General features: G+C 53.4%; 1 protein-coding gene across 1 annotated transcript in view; it reads left to right on the top strand.

Annotated features, from left to right (window-relative positions):
• The first annotated feature begins 3,305 nt into the window (after positions 1-3,305).
• SLC22A3 (solute carrier family 22 member 3) overlaps positions 3,306-16,276 on the top strand; it is a 111,734-nt gene continuing 98,763 nt past the window's right edge. The window contains exon 1 of the mRNA XM_029047751.1: positions 3,306-3,791. Within this exon, the coding sequence (XP_028903584.1) occupies positions 3,354-3,791 (438 nt within the window). The 5' untranslated portion in view covers positions 3,306-3,353. The remainder of the gene's footprint in view (positions 3,792-16,276) is intronic.

Raw genomic sequence — 16,276 nt, 5'->3', positions numbered from 1 at the left:
GGAAGCGCTCAGTAAATAGGATCGATTGAATACTAAGCTCTGGGGTAAATACAAGCTCATCAGGTTGGATACAGTCCATCTCCCACATGGGGCTGACTTTCGCAATCCCCACGTTACAGATGAGGGAACTGAGGCCCAGAGAATAATGACAGTCATGGTATTTGTTAAACGCTTCCTGTATGCCAGGCACCGTACTAAGCACTGGGGCGGATACAAGCAAATCGGGTTGGCACAGCCCTTTGTCCCACGTGGGGCTCACGGTCTCGATCCCCATTCTGCAGATGAGGGAGCTGAGGCCCCGAGAAATCAAGTGACTTGCCCAAGGTCTCACAGGGGGCAAGTGGTGGAGTTAGGCGACTTGTCCCAGAGTCCCCCAGCGGGCAATTTTCCAGGTCTGCACAAGGTAGCCTCCACTTCTGCGGCAACCTCCAATCAGCCAGGGCCCTTGGGTTCTGAATTCAGCTTTTGCTGCTCTTTTTGTCTCAATTCAGTGTGGGAAACCTTCCCGAGACAGATGCTTTCCTGTCTTTCCCTGTTTGGAGTTGAGGTTTGGATGAGGCCGCCCACTTTCGAAAAGCTGGCAGATAAAGTAAACAGCCAGATGGGAGACCCTCAGCAGCTGGGGCCATTCGAAACAAATTTCCACATCATCCACTCCGTGCAAAGCCCCGTTCTAGACCCAGGAGCGGAAATGCCTAGAAGGAACAAGGCCCGCGCTCAGTACAGTGCTCTACGCACAGTAAATGCTTCATAAATACGCTTGACTGAAATAGAAATAGAGAACTCGGCAACATCTGGCTTCTGCCTGCCGTCCGCTCGTTGCATCGTATTTATTGAGCGCTCACCGTGTGCAGAGCCCCGGTACTGAGCGCTTTGAAAGTGCACCACAGCCCTAAAGAGAGACAATCCCTTCCCACGACGGGCTTAGAGTCTAGAGGCGGGGGAGACAGGGAAGGCTGAATAGATGGTGGAAGGAGCACCCGCGCTTTGCTTTTTTTGCACTTGGGAGTCGGGATGCGTCGAGACGGTCCTCCGAAAATCAGGTTTCTCCTCCCCTCGGTCCTACGCTAAGAGGGCACGGTAAATCATCGAGTGCTGAAGGAAAGCAGCAGCGGTGGATATGGGCAGAGGTTGCCGAGGTGCTCCATATGTATCCCTCGGCCTAATCTGAACTGGCACCTGCTTCTGAGCTGGACAAGAGCCAAGCGTATTATCTTCCCTCGCTGTTAAGCTTCTCCCTCTCTCTGGCCGTTGCCCTTTCCTCGGGCGGGCTCAAAGTCAGACCGGCTCCTGGAAGGAGCAAAGACCAGAAGGCCTCCGCTTCAACGGACGGCAAGATTCTGCCGGTAGGACAGAAGCACCTTTCTTCATTCCTCCACCTTAGTTCATTCCCCTCAGGGGTTTATACAAACCCCAGCCGGTTTGCAGTAGAAAGAGATGTTGACCTTTTACAGGGCGTTATTCGCCAATTCGCTCCACCGATTCCAGTGGAGGAGGAAGGAAAAACCCCACAGAAGACCATCTATAGCCCCAGATTGATTAATATGTTCAGGTGGAGGGTTTCTTTTTTCAGCTGTTAAATAAGAATTGGGTCTAGGAATGGGGAGTTGTGGTTTCTAGTCACCGACTCTCTGCTCCCGACCCGTTTCCTCCTTTCCCATCTTTGGATTCCCCGACTCGATGATCTTTTCTTTCCCCAATCCCAGGTAAGGTGGATCCAGTGGTAAAGTAGATGAACGACCGAAATGAAAAAGGTGATTCTTATCCTTCTCTGCTTGATACCGGCGCCGTTCCCAAAGACCGTGACCTTTTTCCGAAGGTAAGGAAGCCAAGTCGGCCCTCGCCTAGGTTGAACGGTGACTCCCCTGGATTGATGGGCGTGCGCGTGTGTGCATGGGGTGGTATATTTTGCCGCAGGCATCGGGTACCCTTCCTCGCCCGGGAGGGGAGCGACAAGACCCAAGCCCATCTGGGTGTCGTGGAGCTCGCCGTGGTCGGGATGGTTTTGGGCCGGGACGATGGAATCCCGGGTCACTTCCCCAGCAGAGACTAGGGAGGCCCGGAGGTGCACCGGGAATGGACGGGAACTGGACCCGGACAGCTGGATCCCAACTCTGGGGGGGGTTGCCCTCGACCCCCGACCCCTGGCAGATGCATCTGCAGGCAGGGTCGGGGTTGCCTTGCGGCGAGGGGGCCGGGGCGAGGTCGGGGGGATGGGGAGGAGGAGAAGGAGATGGGGCGAAGAGGGGGACGGGCAGGGGGAGGAGGACAGGGAAAAGGAGGAGCACAAGGAGGAGAAGGGTAGGGAGGAGAACAAAGAGGACAAGTGGGAGGAGGACAGAGAGGAGGAGGGCAAGTAGGAGGAAGCGAGGAAGGAGGACAAGTGAGAGCAGGACAAAGAGGAGGGCAGGGAGGAGGAGGAGGAGGACAAGAAAGAGGACAGAGGGGGGAAGAGGAAGACAGGGAGGAGGAGAAGGAGGACAAAGAAGAGGAGGAGGACAGGTGGGAGGACAGGTGGGAGGAGGGGGAGGACAAGTGGGAGGAAGACAGGGAGGAGGACAAGGAGGAGGAGGGAGAAGAGGAGGACAAGTGGGAGCAGGGCAAGGAGGAGGGCAGGGAGGAGGAGGAGGACAGGTGGGAGGAAGGCGAGGGGGACGACAAATGGGAGGAAGACAGGGTGGAGGACGAGGAGGAGGAAGGCGAGGAGGAGGACAGAGAGGAGGACAAGTGGGAGCAGGGCAAGGAGGAGGGGGAGGACAAAGAAGAGGACAGAGAGGAGGAGGAAAGGTGGGAGGAGGGGGAGGGGGAGGACAAGTGGGAGGAAGACAGGGAGGAGGAGGAGGACAGAGAGGAGGACAAGTGGGAGCGGGGCGAGGGGGAGGACGAGTGGGAGGAAGACAGGGAGGAGGAGGAGGACAGAGAGGAGGACAAGTGAGAGCGGGGCGAGGGGGAGGACGAGTGGGAGGAAGACAGGGAGGAGGAGGAGGACAGAGAGGAGGACAAGTGGGAGCGGGGCGAGGGAGAGGAAGACAGGAGGAAGAGGAGACAGACAGGAGGACAAGTGGGAGCGGGGCGAGGGGGAGGAAGACAGGGAGGAGGAAGAGGAGACAGACAGGAGGACAAGTGGGAGCGGGGCGAGGGGGAGGAAGACAGGGAGGAGGAGAAGGAGGAGGGCGACGAGGAGGACAAAGAAGAGGAGGATCCTCGGGCAGGGAGGAGGCCAGGGAGGAGGAGAGAGCGGGCGAGGGCGAGGTGGAGGGGGCGGGGTATCGGTGGGAGGGGCAGGATCGGAGCATTCGTGGGGCCGTCCCGGGTCCCGGGTGCGAGGTCCGGGTCCCGGGTCCCGGCCGCGGATGGCGTCGCTGGAGCAGGCTCTGCGGGAGGCGGGCGAGTTCGGGCGCTGGCAGCGGCGGTCGGTGGGCCTGCTGTGCCTCACGGGGGTCCCGTTCGCCTTCCTCTTCGTGGGCGTGGTGTTCCTGGGGGCGCGGCCCCAGAGGGCCTGGTGCCGGGGCCCCGCCGCCCTCCGCCTGGCCCGGGCCTGCGCCTGGACCCCCGACGACGAGTGGCGGCGGACGGTCCCCGCCCCCGGCCCCGACGATGCCCCCGATGCCCGCTGCCGCCGCTACCTGCTCGAGGACCCGCCCCTCGGCCCCGGCCCGCCCCCCAACGCCACCGCCCCCGCCCCGGCCTGCCACGACCCCCTGGCCGCCTTCCCCAACCGCTCGGCCCCGCTCGTGCCCTGCCGCGGGGGCTGGACCTACATCCAGACCCACTCGTCCGTCGTCAGCCAGGTGAGCTCCGCCCCGGCCTCTGCCCCCTCCCGTCCCCCTCCTCTCAGCTCTAGCCCCTCTGCCCCTCTCCTTACCCCCTTCCCGGTTCCCGACCCTCCCGTGCCCCTTTCCCTCCCCTCCGACCGTGCCCCCATCCCTCCCTCTACCCCCCCCCCCGTCCTCCTCTGCCCCCGCCTCTGACTTTTTGCATCCCCCTTGCCCTCCCCTGCCCCTTTCCCTCCCCCCCGACCGTGCCCCCATCCCTCCCTCTCTACCCCCCGTCCTCCCCTGCCCCCGCCTCTGACTTTTTGCATTCCCCCTGCCCTCCTCTGCCCCTTTCTCTCTCTCCAGCCCCGTCCCTATCCCGAACCCCCAGCTCTGCCCCAGCTCCTGTTCCTGATCCCGACCCTCCCGTGCCCCTTTCCCTCCCCTCCGAGCGTGCCCTCATCCCTCTCTCTACCCCCCCCTTCCTCCTCTGCCCCCCGCCTCTGACCTTTTGCATCCCCCCTGCCCTCCTCTGCCCCTTTCTCTCCCTCCAGCCCCGTCCCTATCCCTAACCCCCAGCTCTAGCCCCTGCTCCTGTTCCTGACCCCTTTCTCTTTCTCCAATCCTGCCCCTATCCCTAACCCCCAGCTCTGCTCCTGCTCCTGTTCTTGATCCCGACCCTCCCGTGCCCCTTTCCCTCCCCCCCGACCGTGCCCCCATCCCTCTCTCTCAACCCCCCGTCCTCCTCTGCCCCCGCCTCCGACCTTTTGCATCCCCCTTGCCCTCCTCTGCCCCTTTCTCTCCCTCCAGCCCCGTCCCTATCCCTAACCCCCAGCTCTGCCCCTGCTCCTGTTCCTATCCCCGACCCTTTCCCTCCCCCCACCGTGCCCCCATTCCTCTCTCTAGCCCCCTTCCTCCTCTGCCCCCCGCCTCTGACCTTTTGCATCCCCCTTGCCCTCCTCTGCCCCTTTCTCTCCCTCCAGCCCAGTCCTTATCCCTAACTCCCAGCTCTGCCCCTGCTCCTGTTCCTGACCCCTTTCTCTCCCTCCAGCCCTGCCCCTATCCCTAACCCCCAGCCCTGCCCCTGCTCCTGTTCCTGACCCCGACCCTCCGGTGCCCCTTTCCCTCCCCCCGACCGTGCCCCCCTTCCTCTCTCCACTCCCCTTCCTTCTCTGCCCCTGCCTCTGACCTTTTGCATCCCTCTTGCCCCGCCCCCGCCCTTTCCCCCCACCGACCGTGCCCTCATTCCTCTCTCTTCCCCCATTCCTCTCTCTTCCCCCATTCCTCTCTCTTCCCCCTGCCCACCCCTGCCCCCGCCTGTGACCTTTTATATTCATTCATTCAATAGTATTTATTGAGCACTTACTATATGCAGAGCACTGTACTAAACGCTTGGAAAGTATCCCCCTCGCCCTCCTCTGCCCCTTTCCCTCCTCCCGACCGTGCCCCCATTCCCCTCTCTTCCCCCCGTCCTCCTCTGCCCCCCGCCTCTGATCTTTTGCATTCCCCTTGCCCTCTTCTGCCCCTTCCTCTCCCTCCAGTCCTGCCCCGTCCCTACCCCCCCGACCCCAACCGTGCCCCTGCTCCTATTCCTAACCTCTTGCCCTGCCCCTTTCCATCCTCCCCCATGACCCTTCTCTGCCCCTGCCCTGGCCTCTTTCTCTGTCCCTGCCCCTCTGCCATGCGCACCCTGGCCCTGGCATGGGCTTCTGTCGCTCCTCAATCCTCCAGGCTGGCAGACGAGCCACCGTCAGACCCTGAGAGAGACCCTCTCTCCGCCCACCTCCATCCCTTTCCCCCTCCTTCTCCTCCCTGTCCTGGACCTTAGGGTTAAAACAAAACAACAACCCACCTCTGATCTTCTGTCCCACCAGGCCTGGGCAGATGGGAGCTGTTCCTTACAGCAGGTCATTCTAGCCACCGGTCCTGGGGGAGGGTCGTGGGGGTGGCCCAGTGCTTGGCACACAGTAAACGCTTAAAAAATGCCATCATTATTATTCCACATTATTCTTCAGAGGGCATCGGGGAAATGATAGCCCAAGCCAGAAATTAAGGGAGTCGGTGGGGTGGCGGGGGGGGGGGGGGGGGGGCCCGCCACCTGGCATTTGCGCCGATCCGTGGGTATTAGGGAAAACCCAATCGCCCTCCTTCACATAGTGCCACCTCGCCAGGGGCTAGCGAGGAGAGTTTACGGTTCCGACGGGGGGATGCGTTGGGAAGCCGTCAGGGCACGTTTTTCTCATCCGAGAGGTTGGCACTCCCTGGAAGTTGGTCAGTGCGCGAGATGTCATTTCTCCCAGTTCCACCTGGGCTCGGAGGAAAGGGCCAAAGATCATTTTCATGGGCGGTTTTAAGGGGGTGGAGAGAGTGGTGGCTACCCCTTCCCTCTCAGCCAAGGGAAATCACATCCGGTAGGTGAAGGAAAAACGAAAATATCAGGTGGCATTTTTTTTCTTTCCACTCGTAAAGAAGCTTCTCGGGATCAAAAGTTTGTCTGGGAATGAGTTGGGAACCTCGGTAACTCCTGTCCACTTGACCGTCAGAGTTCGGCTGGTTCTTATAATGAAGGTGATGATGGTATTTGTTAAGTGCTTACTATGTGCCGAGCACTGTTCTGTGTGATGATCGGCCGCTGGCGGAAATGAGAAGGCAGCTGGAAATGGTTAAGTAGTGGGTGAATGCGTGGTGAAAGGAAATCACAGCATGAGAGGACACACACACACACACATAGATAATGCTAAACAAATATTATTATTATTATTAATAATAATTACAGTAACTGAGCCTCTGGGCCATTCCCACGACCCCTTAGTTTCTGGCTTGGGCAATCATTTCCCCGATGCCCTCTGAAGAATAATGCGGAATAATAATAAAGGCATTTTTTAAACGTTTACTATGAGCCAAGCACTGGAATGATCTCGCCCTCTGGGCCACCCACAGGACTGGTTGCTAGAGTGACCTGCTGTAAGGAGGATATATCTATATCTATATCTCTATATATTTATATGTAAGGATATCTATATCGATATATATCTATAAAGGAATATTGGAGCAGGTCATTTTACAATCGCATTTTCACTCTGGTCATTTTTCCTGGAGGATTAGGCGTGGGCAGGGATAAACGTTTGTCATTTCATCTTAAAGGTAGGAAGGCCAACCCATTTCAGTCCAGATTTTAAATTTCAAGGAGCGTCTGAGAACGGAAAAGTCGACCTAGGTAAAAATCATCTTTGGAGAACATATGTAAAGAGTCCCGAGCTCATGAGAAATGATCCCCCCGAACATCTGTAAAACTCTACCTTTTTCGAGGGCTTTATAATTTTAAAGGAATTCCTCATGATAGTTGCAGTTCGGGCAACCCAGAGGCAGAGGACCCTCACTTTAACACAGAAAATTGGGGAACAACTCTCTTTCTTCCTGAGGGCTATAAAAAGAAAACACCTCCCGCGGGTGAATTTCATCTTGCGGGGTGGAGGGGGGCGGAGTGGTCTTCTTCGAATTTCACCTTCAGTGACAGAGACTGAAGGTGTTGATAAATGTGTTCTGATTTTCCTCTGAGTTACATGCGGTTTGACCCGTCTCTTCCCATAATCCAGATCCAGAATCTGGCGGGTGGATATTGGGGATGGAGTCGTGGCACTGAAAATCTGGACGCGGAACGTTTAGCGTCCCGTTGTTCACTTTTCTTCTGGCCCATGTAGCGTCTACTTTGTAACCCAAAATAAATGAATATTATTCATTTCTCCACCCCTCCTCCCTTCCACACCCCATCCCCCACCCCGACCCGAGACCGCAGTAGAGATGAATGGCAATTCAGACCCTCCAAATAATGTTTTGGCCTATCGAAGCTCAATTCATTTGCTTGACCTTTTTCATGAAGATTATGCTCAAAATAATCTGTTGACATTTTGGATTCTCGAGGACTAACAGTGACCCTGAACGCTTCTCAGAGGCTGTAAAATTTTCTCTTTGATAGAGTTGCCATTGCTTGAGTGATTGTGCTTTCCCTCCCTAGATAGTCAGCGCCCCCACCTCCCCCTCCCGCTGCCCCTGCCGTCAGACTGGGCGGCCCTGTCTGGATGAATGGCTCAATGAATGGCTCTTTATTCGTCTTCTCCCCAGCTCTTAATGGGGCTTTGCAGTGGGTAAGCGCTTAATAAATGTTTGCGATTGATGTTTATTCAGGTGCTAAAAATTGAATACTAGCATTCGGCTGAAATGAATCTTTAAACTCAGTTACTGTAATTATTATTAATGATAATACTAATAATATTTGTTTAGCATTTACTCCGGGCCAGGCACTGTACCACGCGCTACTTGTAGTTGGTGAAGTGGGCAGCCACCCACCCACCCGAAACAACGATCCAACCTTGGTTTTTGTGTAGCGCTGCTGTATCCCCCAAACCTCCTCCCTTATGTCGATTTTGGCCCGATAGGTAGGAAAAAAGTCAGGTGGTGGTTTCCTCATTGGCAAAACAGGGATAACGAGGCAGAGAGAACTAAGTGACTTGCCCGAGGTCACACGGCAGGCCAGTGGCAGACCTCGGCCTCAAACCCAGGTCCTCCGGCTTTTGGGTGGACACTCTATCGCTCCTGCTACCAAAGACCTTCCACGCTGCCTCGGAAGTGGCTAATGTTCATTCCTTCATTCATTCAGTCATATTTATTGAGCACTTACTGTGTGCAGAGTGCTCTACTAAGCTCTTGGGAAAGCATTAAAGAGAAATGATCTCTGCCCACAACAAGCTTACAGGCCAGAGGGGGGAGAAAGACATCAGTCCAAGAAAACAGGCATTAATAGAAATAAATAAAATGACAGATATATAATAACATTGGTATTTGTTAAGCGCTTACTATGTGCAGAGCACTGTTCTAAGCCCTGGGGTAGATACAGGGTCATCAGGTTGTCCCACGTGAGGCTCACAGTCTTAATCCCCATTTTACAGATGAGGTAACCGAGGCCCAGAGAAGTTAAGTGACTCGCCCACAGTCACGCAGCTGACAAGTGACAGATCTGGGATTCGAACCCATGACCTCTGACCCCCAAGCCCGGGCACTTTCCACTGAGCCGCGCTGCTTCAATTTAACAGAATATACATAACTACTGGGGGGCAGGGAAAAGGGGGAAGGGCCAAGGGAGCGAGTCAGGGTGACGTGGCAGGGAAGGGGAGCTGAGGAAAAGTGGGGCTTAGTTTGGGAAGGCCTCTTGGAGGAGATGTGCGTTCAACGGGGCTTTGAAGGTAGGGAGGCGGCCAGGGTCGGGGGGAAGGAGGAGAAGTTTGGTGGATTTGCAGAGGGAGGGGGTTCCAGGCCGGAGGTAGGACGTGGACCGCGGTCGGCGGCCAGATGGAGCCACAGTGAGAAGGTTAGCACCAGGGGAGTGAAGCCTATGGTCTGGATTGTAGAAGGAGAGGAGGGAAGTGTGGTGGGAGGTGGGCAAGGTGATGGAGAGCTCTAAAGCCAATGATGAGGAGTTTTTGTTTGATAGAGAGGTGGAGAGGCAACCACAGGAGACCTTTTGCGGGGTTTGGGGAAAACATGCCCTGAACGATTCCGTAGAAAGATAATCCGGACAGCGGAATCAAGTATGGAGTGGAATGGGGAGAGGCGGGAGGTTGGGAGGTCAGAAGGGAGGCTGATGCGGTAATCTATGCGGGGTAGGGTGAGTAATTGTACTAACGTGGTGGCGCCTTGGATGGAGAGCAAAAGGGCAGATCTTGGTGACCTCGTTAAGGTGAGACCGACAGGATTTGGTGACGGATTGGATATTTGGGTTGAATGAGAGAGCGGAGTCAGGGAAGAGGCTTGTGAGATGGGAAGGATGGTGGTGTCGTCTACAGCGACGGCAAAGTCGGCGAGAGGACAGGGTTTGGGTGGGAAGATGAGGAGCCCTGTCTGGGTCATGTTATGTCGGAGGTGGCGGGATGACATCCGAGTGGAGATGTCCCGCAGGCAGGAGGAGATGTGAGCCTGGAGAGAGGAAGAGAGATCAGGGGAGGAGGTGTAGATTGGGCTATCATCCACACGGAGATGGTAGTTGAAGCCCCGGGAGTGAATAAGTTCTCCGAGGAAATGAGTGTAAATGGAGAATAGACCTAACCTCTTCTCCGTGGTCCACCCTGGCTAATTGCTCCTGTATGTGATTCAAGGATGAGTTTTTAAAAATCCCAGTCTGCTGACTGTAACATTTATTTACTGATTGAACGCTTATTGTGTACTAAGCCCTCAGGAGAATACAGTGCGACACGGTTGGTGGACACCTTCCGTGAACTCACCCGTTGAGTAGTCCATTGTGCTCTCTGCAGCGCAGCGGGAGTGTCAGGACATCAGTGACAGGGGAAAGCAGAAATATCCCCCAGGCCCCCCTCTCATGACTGAAATTTGGAGTCACTGAAATCATCACCACAGTCAATCACTCAGTGGCATTTACTGAGCATGAACTGTGTGCACCGCACTGTGTTGAGCGCTCTATTTTTTGCTCATGAGGAGAATCTGACAGTTTGCTTTCACTTAGTGAAGGCTGCACGGTTAACGATGATGACGACGGTGACGATAATGATGGCATTAGTTAAGCGCTTAGGTGCCAAGAACTGTTTGAAACACTGGGATAGATCCAAGTTAAACAGTTTGGACATACAGTCCCTGTCCAAGTATGCGGGAACAGAATCTAATCCCTATTTTGTAGGTGAGGAAACTGAAGCACAGAGAAGGGAAGCGACTTGCCCGAGGTCACACAGCAGACCAGTGTTGCAAAGCCAGGATTAGAATTCCGTGCGTCTTCCTGACACACCCGGGATCTTTCGACTAGGCCACACTGCTTCCCAGTTCTCAAAAACCACAGAACCCAGAAGAGCACAGGACTGGCTTCAGGGAATCTTATGCTGCAACAAATGGTTTAGTGGTCCCCATTTTGTTTTTATTGTTTTGTTTTATGTTACTTGTGGAGCGCCCGCGAGGTGTTCAACACTGTTCTAAGCGCTGGAGCAGGTACAAGTAAATTAGGTCGGACACAGTCCCTGTCCCGCGTGGGGCTCACAGTCTTGAGTAGGAAGTTGAACAGGGATTGAGTCCCCACTTTACAGTTGAGGAAACCGAGGCACAGAGAAGTTAGGTCACACACCAAGCAGTGGGCGGAACAGCTGGCAGAGCCGGGAGTGGAACCCAAGTCCTGGGATTCCCAGATCCGTGATCTGTCCACTAGGCCATGCTGCTTCTCTCGGGTTGGTTTGCTTTTCCACGTGCTCAGTGTGAGTAGTGTCTAGCACGGAAGGGAGGCTTTTGTCTACTGAATTGCCCCTACAATTGGGAGGTACCTTTATTCACCTGTATGTATTAAGCTCCTACTGTGGGCAGAGCATTCATTCATTCAGTAGCATTTATTGAGCGCTTACTCTGTGCAGAGCACTGTACTGAGCGATTGGAATGGACAGATCGGCACCAGATAGAGACAGTCCCTGCCCCTTGACGGGCTCACAGTCTAATCGGGGGAGACAGGTGGACTAAAACGATACTAATAGTATTAACACGTGTGGAGATAATGATAATATTAAGAGCACTGTACTAAGCCCTTAGGAGAGTAAAACTTACCGTGTGCCAAGCCTTGTCCTAAGCTCTCCGGAGACTACTATGCTACAAGGTTGTTCCCTGTCCGCTACGAGCTTATCCTCTAGAAGCGGGGAGACAGGCTTTGAAATCTTTACGAATGTGCGCTTGGATCTGTCATCTTTGGGCACTTGGTACTCCCCTCACCCTAAGCCCCGCAGCACTTCTGTACCTACCCATGACTTATTTATATTTATGTGTGTCTGCCCCTCTAGATTGTAAGCTCACTGTGGGCGGAGAGTGTGTCTACCCACTCTCCTGTAGTGGCTCAGTGGAAAGAGCCCGGGCTTGGGAGTCGGAGGTCATGTGTTCGAATCCCGGCTCTGCCACTTGTCAGCTGGGTGACGGTGGGAAAGGCATGTAACTTCTCTGTGCCTCAGTTACCTCATCTGTAAAATGGGGATGAAGACCGTGAGCCCCACGTGGGACAACCTGATTACCCTGTATCGACCCAGCGCTTAGAACAGTGCTCTGCACGTAGTAAGTGCTTAACAAATACCAACATTATTATTATTACTAGTACTCTCCCAAGCACTTCGTACAGGAAGCACACAATAAAATTCCATTGATTGAGAGGTACAGAAGTGCTGCGGGGCTGAGGGTGGAGTGAATATCAAGTGCTTAAGGGGTACAGATACAGGGACATAGGTGAGGCAGAAGGGAGAGGGAATAAAGAAAACGAGGGCTAAGTCTGGGAAGTTTTGTTAGAAATGATGTGATTTTAGGAAGACTTTGGAGGTGGGGCGATGGCGCTTAGGAAGGAGGCAGAGAGCTGATGGAGTGCTTTAAAGTTGATGGTTTGTCCACTGCAGCCGTGATTTCCAGTGACTTTCCAGAGAGGAGAGAATTGAGCCAACCATGTATTTTTTTTAAAAAAAAAGAAAAGCCAAGACTAAACCTCTGTATTTCCCTTCTTTTCTTGACCTTGTCTTTCGGGAAAGGTTAGTTTAAACACTGGGAGGGAAGACTAAGCCTCCTGATGAGGTTTTTCAGAGATAAAGGTGATTGATGCTAATTTCCAGCACTGGTTGATATTCTCCCTCTTTGAAGGATGAATATGTCAACATTCCTTTATTGGATAATGACCTGTTGTTTTTAGTTGCAGAAGGACACCCATACATATGTTTACCGTATATTCCTTATCTGATTTAGCCTATCTAGTATAAAAATACAGGGATTGTGGTTTTTTCATTCAAAGACTGCTACTGCTATTTGTAGAAATATGTGTGTGAATTCACACACATTCCTACAAGTATATATGTCTGTATGTGGGAGGCCTTGAGTGTTGGGAGTTGAGGTTGACAGTGTGGAAGGTGAGATTTTTATTGGGGTATGCAGAGTGGCAGATATCTCCAACAAGGGTCTGAGACAATCCTTCCCACCTGGTGAGTCTGTGAAGTCTCCTGCTGTAATGCTGTGCTTGTTTCCCCCTCTTGGCATCATGATGTTCTTGAAGGCTTTATTCTAAGAAAATTGGTCTCATTCATTCATTCAATCGCATTTATTGAGCGCTTCCTATGTGCAGAGCACTGTACTAGGTGCTTGGAACGTACAAGTCGGCAACAGATAGAGACAGTCCCTGCCCTTTGACGGGCTTACGGTCTAATCGGGGGAGACGGACAGACAAGAACAATGGCAATAAATGGAATCAAGGGGAAGTACATCTCATTAAAACAATGGCAAATAAATAGAATCAGGGTGATGTACATCCTTTATACTGCTCTTCACCAGGCCTCTATGCTGTAAATTTGTCCTCTAGAGTGTAAGACCCTTGTGCGCGGGGAACATATCTACCAAGTCTGCTGTATTGTACTTTCCCAAGTGCTTAGTACAGGACTCTGCGCCAAGTAAGTGCCCCAGATATAGAATTGATTGATTGATGTCCTCTTCTACTCCCTCCAGATAGCCCTGGGCCATGCCAAATCATTTCAGTTTTCCTTCGCTGTGTTTCATCAGTCATTCGATTGTATTTATTGAGCCCGTACCGTATGCAGAACACTGTGCAAAGCACTTTGGCAGAGGGCAGTATGACAGAGTTGGTAGACATGTTCCCTGCCCACAGTGAGCTTAGAGTGTAGCGGGGGAGACAGACTTTGATATAAATAAGTAAATTACAGATCAGTACATAAGTACTGTGGGGATGAGGGAGGGGTGAGTAAAAAGGAGCAAATCCAAGTGACGCAGAGATAGTGGGAGAAGAGGAAAGGGGTGTTCAGTCAGGGAAGGCCTCTTGGAGGAGATGCACCTTCAGTCAGACTTTGAAGGTGGGGAGAGTCATTGTCAGATAGGAAGAGGGAGGGATTTCTTTGGTCTTCCCTGGATCATTTTGCTGTTTCATCTTACCGTGGAGCTTTGGTCTGATTACCTTTCGGGCATCCGGTTTCCTCGCATGTTCTGCCAAAAAATAGGTATGAGTTTGCTTTGATGCTGGCAGACCGACTTCCTCCTAGCTTTGCAGTGTGAGGGGTCTCAGCTCTTGAGCCTCCCTCTAGACTGTAAGCTCATGAATAACCATGATAATAACTGTGGCATCTAAGTGATTACTTCGTGCCGAGCGTTGTACTAACCGCCGGGATGGATGCAAGATCAAGTCCCACGTGGGGCTCACAGCCTCAGTAGGAGGGCGAGCAGGTTGTCGAATCCCCTCTTTTGCAGCTGAGGGAACTGAGGCACGGAGAAGTTGAAGTGACAGGCCCAAGGTCACCCAGCAAGCGTGAGGCGGATCCAGGATCCGACTCCGAGGCCCAGGCTCTTTGCGCTAGACCGTGCTAGTGGATGCCGTGGGCAGGGAATGTGTTTTTCCAATTTTGTCGTATTGTGCCCTCCCAAGCGCTTAGTACTGTGTTCTGCCCTCAGTGAGCACTCAGTAAATGCCATTGATTGATTGATCAAGTGATGTGAAGGGCTGCACGGTGATGGCGGTAGGTCCATGTGGCAGATCCATCGGGACGGTTGAGCTCGTCAGTTCTCCTGCAGGCCTTCAGTTTGGTCAGAATCTTGATTCCCGATCTGTACCGTACTCTGTCAGTCTTCCTAAAGACCTCTTTGCTTTCTGGAACTGATTTTCTATCTCTGTCGCTTATTGCATCATTAGACAGTGTTAAGAGGTTAGTACAGTGCTCTGCACATAATCGGCGCCCAATAAATAGCACTGATTGATGGATAAGTGTGCTGCCTGGGAAGTAGAACCAAGTGACCAGGTTGAGCTGTATCTCTCCTGGCTGTAAGGTTGGCTCGGTGTGGGCTGGTGGCTAATTTTGATCTTTCCTAAGCACGTTGAACAGTGCTCGATAAATGCCATGGGTGATAACGATGATCTTTCTCAGGCTAATTGTCAATCCATCTACACAGCCACGTGTGTGTGTGTGTGTGTGTGTGTCCATGTCCGTTTCCGAGTCCTGTGTGTTTGCGTGGGTGTGGGTGTGTGCCCGAAGGGGAGTTTTCACCTCTTAGCAATTTCCAAATGAATGATTCAAGTGATGTTGTGGGTAAGGGACATGTTTACCACCTCTTTTATATTCTGCTCTCGCAAGTGCTTAGTACAGCGCTCTGCACACAGTAAGCACACAGTACATAGGACGGATTGATTCATTCATTCATTGACGCTCTCGGCCTGTTGAGTTAAGTGGGTCAGGGAATCTGAACTGTATTCCGACACCGGTCTCCAAATTCTTCATTACGCACTTGAGCCTGGCTGCTTGGAATAAGCTGTACAAGATGGAATCCAGGACACAGAACCGATTTATCACAGAGCGGCTCAAAGTGTGAAGCAAGAAATAGGCCAGCTGGCGGCCTTGGAAAGGGGTTTGGCGAAGCCCTTCCAATTCCGATGCCTCCATTCTTATCACCCTGAGGTAGCCTTAGGTTCCTCATGAACTTCCAGGGCACCAAACTTTTTCATATGTAATAAAGTCACAAGAAATTGAAGATCGCCTCCTCACTCCTCCGGCGTGCGTTGGGCCGAAAGGTGGTGTCTCCTGGGTCCTCTCTCTCGCCCGCACCTTTTGAGGTTCTGTCCGTGGCCCTGGGCACTATTCTTCAGTAGCTGGTCATGGGGGACTCTGGCCAGGGAGAGTCCTGAGTGGCCCTTTCCTCCTGGAACAAGGGGACGGTGGCAATGTCTTTCAAGTGTTGCGGTCCTGGCTTTCTAATCCATAGGGCAGGAATAGCCCCGGAGAGCCCAGCCCAGCATATCTCGGGCATGTGTAGGGAGAGGATGGATCCAAGTTGGAAAGGACGGGGGAATGGAGTGGAGTGGGAAAGGAGCGAAGGGAAAGCAGAGGGAGGGAAGAGCAGGAGGGAGAGAGGAGATGGGAATGGGAGGGAAGGGGAAGCAGAGTGGAAAGGAGGGAGAGAAGGGGTGGGGGAAGAAGAAGGAGGATGGGAAGCACTTGGCTGCGTGGTTCTGCCCCGCAAACCCATGCAGGAGATTTCCTGCGGGATCCCAACACCCTTTGTTTCCGCAGGCCAGAGGTGGCAGGGTGGAGGGAGGGGGAGACGGGTGGCAGTTTTGCCCTTAAACCCTTGACAGACTGCTCCTGCCGCAGTGGCAGGGAGAAAGAACGAGCACCCACGGCACCAACCTTTTTGAGCCGGAGCCAGGGGAAGCAGGGTGAGCAGGAGCTGGAGCGAGCGGGAGTCAGAGCTAGCGATGTCGTTAAGCTGCTTGGTGGCTCAAGATGTTAGATGAACCGAAAACCGACAATCAGCGGCGGTTACTGAGAGACTTCCGAGTGCCGGGCCCTGCCCTGAAAACCTGGACGAGTGCATCAATAAAAAGGGTTCCCTGCCCTTACGAACTAATGATATAATTGTGTAAACCAACAAAAATTATTTAAGGACATTTAAAGCAAGCGGCAAAACAAGGGTAAAGCAGGAAGCGCTACAAATGCATAGGGACAGAACTGCTGACTGAATGT

Source organism: Ornithorhynchus anatinus, chromosome 2 (genome assembly GCF_004115215.2).
Source record: "Ornithorhynchus anatinus isolate Pmale09 chromosome 2, mOrnAna1.pri.v4, whole genome shotgun sequence".
Classification (NCBI taxonomy): domain Eukaryota; kingdom Metazoa; phylum Chordata; class Mammalia; order Monotremata; family Ornithorhynchidae; genus Ornithorhynchus; species Ornithorhynchus anatinus.
Note: the sequence above shows the minus strand (reverse complement) of the source record. Positions and strands in the feature narration are given on the sequence as shown.